The sequence below is a fragment of the Amborella trichopoda genome, chromosome 13 (assembly GCF_054954075.1).
Source record: "Amborella trichopoda isolate Santa Cruz 75 chromosome 13, AtrichopodaSantaCruz75HAP2 v2.0, whole genome shotgun sequence".
Classification (NCBI taxonomy): domain Eukaryota; kingdom Viridiplantae; phylum Streptophyta; class Magnoliopsida; order Amborellales; family Amborellaceae; genus Amborella; species Amborella trichopoda.
Window position 1 is genome coordinate 29,729,349 of NC_142348.1, and position 6,655 is coordinate 29,736,003.

At 35.3% G+C, this 6,655-nt stretch overlaps 1 protein-coding gene across 1 annotated transcript; it reads right to left on the reverse strand.

The window, feature by feature from the left end:
• Window positions 1-1,174: 1,174 nt before the first annotated feature.
• Window positions 1,175-6,248, reverse strand: LOC148779153 (exopolygalacturonase-like). Its single transcript, XM_088856557.1, has 5 exons — window positions 5,967-6,248; window positions 5,521-5,835; window positions 3,434-3,723; window positions 2,834-3,059; window positions 1,175-2,071 (listed from the first exon to the last, which is right to left on the reverse strand). Exons 3-5 carry the CDS (start codon window positions 3,694-3,696, stop codon window positions 1,844-1,846), a joined length of 717 nt encoding a protein of 238 aa, XP_088712683.1. The 5' UTR covers window positions 3,697-3,723; window positions 5,521-5,835; window positions 5,967-6,248; the 3' UTR covers window positions 1,175-1,843.
• Window positions 6,249-6,655: the final 407 nt, after the last annotated feature.

Genomic DNA, 6,655 nt, shown 5'->3' on the forward strand with positions numbered 1-6,655 from the left:
TAAAAAATATATGAATCACTAAAAGTTTAGAAAACTTAAACAATTAGTTCTTCCTCAAAAAGAGAAACAATGACGTCAAAATTTTAAAAATAAAAATATATGAATCATTAAAAGTCTAGAAAAATTAAACAATTAGTTCTTCCTCGAAAAGAGAAGCAATGTCCCCATGAAGTATTTTCTTTCCTATTCTACTATTCTCAATGGTGAGCTACACTAGTAAGGTAAGAGGGAAACCCAGTGACATATGCGGAATACAAATCTAAAAGTAAATAAATTTACAAATGAAGGTTAGTAAGACTATAAATATACTTGATATTCAAACTAAAGGAAAGTCCCCATATTATCAACAAAATACGACTATACTCAAAGCTTCACTTTTGTTTATGGGTAGGATGTGATTCAAAAATTGGATGGAGGGTTCTAAATGTTAGCACCTCACTAATCATGCAAATCCCCAAATAATGAGAGGTTCTTGTGCCATTTATGCTCGTGCTCATCTCATGTTCTAGTTTTTCCACTTTCCGGCCCTCAAAAGCTAATATTAAGTGATCTTTTTCGTTTTCGGAGTTACTTAACTGAGGTTAGAATTTCAGAGGCGCGTTAACTCGGGTCAAAACTACTTCTCTCCTTAACCGAGGTCGAAACTACGCACCTTACTTAACCGAGATCAAAACCATATGCGCTCCTTAACCAAGGTGAAAATGATATCGTAAATGGAGTTAATGCTCCACTTTTTGAACTATGCTTAATACTTTGGTTTTGAAATTATCGACGGGTAACTATGAAGTTTTGAGTGTGAAATAGGGCTTAAAGCTACACTTTCTAGACTATATTATAGAAGGAAATCTGACTTCTTCTTTTTCTTTTTCTTTTTTTTTTTCTTTTTTTTTTTTTTTTTAATTTTTAACTTTATAGATTGAAATTTGATCTGAGTTTACCATAAGAATTTCAGATGACTCCTTTGCCTCAATGATTAGAGCCAAAGGCACAATAACCTCTAACTATTTTTGTCATATTTAAAGCCCTCGACTTGGTAATAGCACGGAGAAATCCATCAGCCATATTTTACCTAACGATTTAAAAAAAATGCTCAAATAAATTTCTATATTTGTTTTGGAAAACTCTTTAATGTAGTAACACAATTGTCATATAATAAAAGTAAGAGAAAGTATATAATGTGGTCATAATTAATCTTGATCATTGGATGTGAAATTGGGTGGCTGCATTTATTTTATTGATCAAATTCAAACTTCTAAAATAAATTTTTTCGAACTTTGTGACAAATCCAAACTATCATATTTCATATTGAATGGCTATAAATAATTGTGAACTCCTTGGATTAAAGTAAATAGTCTCATTCAATACAATCCCTAAAAGTAACTATTTTACCTCGACTGCCGCCCCATATTTCGTTCTTCACCTGTGTTTTCAAGTTTGATGAAAATGGATCAAGTCACTTTTTTTATTTGAGGAATGATATTTCTTAGAACAATATTCATACATATTATGTGTTATACCCTGCACGATAGCAAAGCTTACAACTTCATCTGTTATAGGGAAATGAAGGGGGTGCATGCCTCAATATAACATCCCATCCTCCATTCCCACTGTTAAAATATCGAGGAAAAAAAAAAAGAAAGGAAGAAGAAGAAGGCTTCATGGGAAAATGAATGTACAAGGATCCTCCTTTTGGTGTGAAGGTAGGAGGCCCATTGCTTGGGGGGCAGTCACCAAGTTGGAGGGAAGAAAGGAAATACACCTTGGTCTTCATCCCACACCTACATAAAATTTTGAGGAGAGAGAGAGAGAGAGAGAGGAATAGTTGAGTAGAGAGAAGAAGGTTCTATAGACAAGTGGGTAGTATTTGTAATCCATAGGAGTCTCCAACCACATTGGAACAAAAGGAAAGAGAAGATTGGGCTTCACCCTTGTACTTGAGGTTGATATTTTTGAGTTTGAAATTACGACATGGCAAATTTTTGCTGCACAGCAAAATCACCGCAATCATGGAGGCAGAAGTACCCCTGATATCCTTGAATGTTACATTCTCTATCTTCACTCGAGAAGGTGGCTGTCAAACAAAATAGGGCAAGAAAACCATGAGAGAAAGAGAGAGATATGTTTCAAAGAAAAAAAAAAGTGGCATAGAGATTGATCTACAGGGAAAGCAATGCTACATTAAATGCCCTTAACCGAAGAGGGCTCAAGCTTAAATGAAGCAACTGTGTGGCGTGGTTGTCCCCTTGATTTTGTAATGCCTTACATCATCTGATATTGCTAGTTGTTCCCTTCCCAAGAGTTGAAATACCTCTTTTGATTCTTTAATGTAACAGGTAAGGGCGATTTCGCCATTGATTCAACCCCGCCACCCCCCCCCCAAAAAAAAGAAAAGAAAAAAAAGACGGCTCAAGCATTTCAATTTTGGTAACCAATAGACTTTGATGCAAGTGCAGTGCTATTTTCTATAGAGAAAATTTATCTAAATACCTATGAGAGATTAATTATTTAATATTCTACTACACATTTGCGACTATTCCAACAACATTATGTGTTTTTTTTATAGGTATTTTGAAAATTAAATTCAAAATCATGGGTAAAGTGATAAAATGTTGATATCTCATAATAACTTCGCCATTTTTATATGTGTGTTCATGAAATAGTAAAAATTCTAACTACGAAAAAAAAAAGTACAATAAAAAGAATGGCGAATATGGGGTGTTCGCAGACACGGAAGAAAACAAAAGCTTCTAAGTAGTTGAGAGGGCTAATTATACATAAAATAGTTGGAGAGAGAGTGAGAGAGATAAGGGGTGTTAGTGTTGGTAGTTGTCACCTTGGATCCACATAATGACTGAGGGAAGTACTCTTGGTCTATGATGATCGAGTTGAGCACGTTATTCATAATGATGTCCTCGAACGTGAAATTTGTAGTTGAGCTGCTTGGGGAACCCGGCCTCGTCTTGATCCTCACGTCATTGGTGGTGTCAAAGATGGTACAATTTCTGACTTTTAGCCCGCTGACATCCTCTTTGGTATGGTATTTGCCCAAGCTGCCAACGCTGTAAGGTACATTGGTTTTAGTTTTATATATCATCCACCATTTCCACCATTAACATCAAAGAAAAAAAAAGAAAGAAAGAAAAGACCATATGTGCAGTTTACGGAATAGATAATAGTAGGACGAAAGAAGGGAAAAAGGAGAAAGAAAAAAATGCCAATTTTAACAGCCTTCTTTGAATTTGATGCTATTAACTCCTAACACCAATGGGCTCTATTTTAACAACGGCCTAGTTTAACAATAGCTCATTATGGCAAAGCTGAGACGATATATGTTATTATCCGAGCTTTATCTCAACTATTTGGGATTGGCTACACAAATTCAAGTAAAACTTTAACATGAAAAATCGAAATATACGAAAGCGAGTATAATCACCTTATGCCATGTCCTGGTCCACAAAAAATGTTCTTGATGAATATGTAATGGCTACCAGGGCCAATTGAGATGCAATCATCACCAGTTCCAATTTGGGAGGGTGCAATTTTGATTCCTGTAGATGAACTAATGTGGATGCCATCGGTATTTGGGCTATTGGCTGGGGAAGATATGCGGAGGTAATGGGCCCTCACATTCTTGCAACCATGCATCGCTATGTGAAAGAATTTGCTATCAAACGAAGAAATTCTCCTCAATGTCATGTTTGTCACAAAGTAAAACGTGATCGACTGCAATAGATAGTTTGTCGCTTAGTAACATGCTTTTGTAAATTTTCCATAAAAACAAAATAATAATCATTTGTTGCAGGTAAAAAAGGGAGTGGACACTAACTAAGCATGAGTATTAATGTTCATATTAGGGAGTCGAACTCAATATATGCCATTCATGCTTTTTCATGGGTAGTGGAGTTGAGTAACGTCCGCTCCTGCTAGAACAGTTGGTATACGTGGCTAATGGATATTAGTCTAAGTGCCCCCAGATTGATTTCAAGTATGGAATATTTTCTTTTGTGACAGACATGTTTTGTTGAAACATCATCATCACATCTTAATGAGAGATATAATCTTAAGGACGGTAGAAAAAATTAAAGAGAAATTAATGTAAATGTCCCTTATTTTTGGGGATGTTTAAAAAGTGTCTAAAAAGATTTAAATTTTATGAAGATGCCTTTTTTCCAACTAATTATTTTTTTCTGAAAGGCCCTTAACTTTGGTACTTAGAATATGCACTATGTTTGTTGCCTTGCAATTGCAAAAATAATATTCGGTACTTTTAATACCAAATACAATATTAGTTGCCACAAAAAAAAACTAGTTTGGTGCAGTTAGTACTGAATATATTCTTCTATTTTTCTTACAAATCTTAATCAAGTTCGGCAATCAAAATACCGTATTGGTTTCTATTTGAAAAGAAAATATTTCGTACTAATAGTTTTGAACTTGATTTTATAAGAAAAAGAACAAGAATATGTTCAATATTGGCAGTACGGAACTGGTTTGTGTTTTTTTTTTTTTTTTACTTCGATGCTGAGAGTACCGAGCAATATATTAAGCTAAGACAATGTTTGGTCGTTGTAGTATCAACATTTTTCAATTTCGAGGTTACAACTTAAGTACGGTACTCCAAGCACCGAACTGAAAGGTATTTCGGGAAAAATTGTGAAAAAAAAGGGACATCTTTATAAAATTCAAAATTTTCAAAATATTTTCCAAATATCCTTAAAATAAAGAATATTTACTTAATTTCCCAAAAGTAAAATTGTGGTCTTCAATATTAAAGTGTTGGACTCATTGGGGTCATATCTTCTTTCTAGGGGCCGTACTCTCCTCTCCACACCATCCACCATTTCAATATTCACTGAACCTACTAATTATGGGCTCCTCATGGTCCCCTCTTAAAGATCATTCGGTGCCAGGGAATGGGGTCGGGGCACTCGTGGTTAGGAGGATAGGCGCCTCAACAGAACGTCCTAGGCTTCATTTACACCATAAAAGCCGAGCTCGAGTTCTCCAGAGTTGGATGTGGAATGTTAAAAACAAAACTAAAAAAATAATAAAAAATTCTATAAGAATTTTTTTGGTATATGTTTTTTTATATTTTTTATCACCTTGGCAAAGATGGGAAAAATGTTTTAGCCATATATATTATTTTTATATTTTCCCTTTTTTTGGATTATTTCAAAAATCCCCCTGCTCAAAAGTTGATTTTTTTAAATCTTTTTTTTTTACTACTTTTATTAACATCATTTTGAAGTGTTTTGCTTAATCTTACTTTAACAAATACATTTCTTATTTTTTTAGATTTTTTCATTTTTTATAATTTGTTAACTCTTTTTTGTTACTACAGTACTGAGCATTAATCAGCCGAGATATTCGGACATGGTCCGAGCAACCAGGACCGATTATTTTGCCGGAGTAGCACTTTCCATAAACACATATGCAAAAAAAACAAAAAACAAAAAAAAGAGACTGTGTACTATGCCGTTTCCATGCTCACTAAGGAACTGAGACTCTATTTCTGATTACCGTAGGTAGGTGCTTGCAGTTGGCATTACTAGGACAAGAATTGAGATGCCAAACTGAACGGCCCTGTCCATCGAAATGTCCCACCGCCGGTGACCATGAGGTTGTCAATCGATCGGAAAACGGTCCATTCGTTGGACGGATATTTGTTCATGTCAATGGTTGCCTTCACTGGGCCCTTCACCTGCACCACTATGGGTGAAGCATTTGGACATGGGCCCTCAAACTCGACAGGCCAACCAAGAAGCTCCCTTCGAGTATCACCATCCTCGAGCTCTCCTTCCGTGCACATGCATCCTTCCATGCTCCCAAGAAAGCCTGCAAAAATACACAGATTCGGTTCAATAGTTCATTATGATCTTTGCCAACTCTTTGATTCAATAGTTTGTTATAATATGTTCTTCCATGAACCAAAGCTCTGCTCAAGCAAAAACATATCATACACACACCTGCATGTTGTCGGTTTTTCCATCGGCAACTGCACCATATTCCTTGACATCGAAAACTCCATGGGGCGGAGATTCCTTGACATTGAAAACTCCATGGGGCGGAGATTTTGTGACGGCAGCCGAGGCCACCGCCACACATGCAAATGCAAAGATCCAGCACCATTTTTTCATGTGCAGGTATCCCATTATCCTGTCTTCTCTATATCTTACATGAGAAGGATTCCTCCTGTTGTATTTGCTCTGTAAATTACAGAATACTTATTTATAGATCCATGGTTTTGCTTTTGCACCAACCAAATCTATTGCAACAAACCCGCACACGTGGTCGGAGCTCACTTTGTGAGCTTAAAACACCTCCATTTTTTGGGTGCGGTTTGGATAAGGTTGCAACTTTAAACGATTCAATTAAGGTGCGCCACCAAATTTTATGGTAACATGTAATTTTAGTATAAAAAATTTTTAGAATTATCTGAAAATCTATTTTCATCTGTTGTAAAATTTTGAATTCCAAATATGGTTCAAATCAAGTAGATTTATAAATATATGATAATCTTGAAAATGGACTGTCCAAATAATGTGTTACAAGATGCATTATTTATGGGATTCAAATTTTTTTTATATAATATTCATACATCTCGATGTTGAGATGATTAAATAGAGGGTTTTTAAAATTAAAACAGCTTTTTTTT

Excerpts from the sequence above, each read along its gene's own strand:
- LOC148779153 (XM_088856557.1), bottom strand. The coding sequence starts at position 3,696 with ATGACATTGAGGAGAATTTCTTCGTTTGATAGCAAATTCTTTCACATA. Across the intron at positions 3,060-3,433 it reads GGACCAGGACATGGCATAAG|CGTTGGCAGCTTGGGCAAAT; the intron begins GTGATTATACTC and ends TGTACCTTACAG. Across the intron at positions 2,072-2,833 it reads AGTCATTATGTGGATCCAAG|CCACCTTCTCGAGTGAAGAT; the intron begins GTGACAACTACC and ends TTTGTTTGACAG.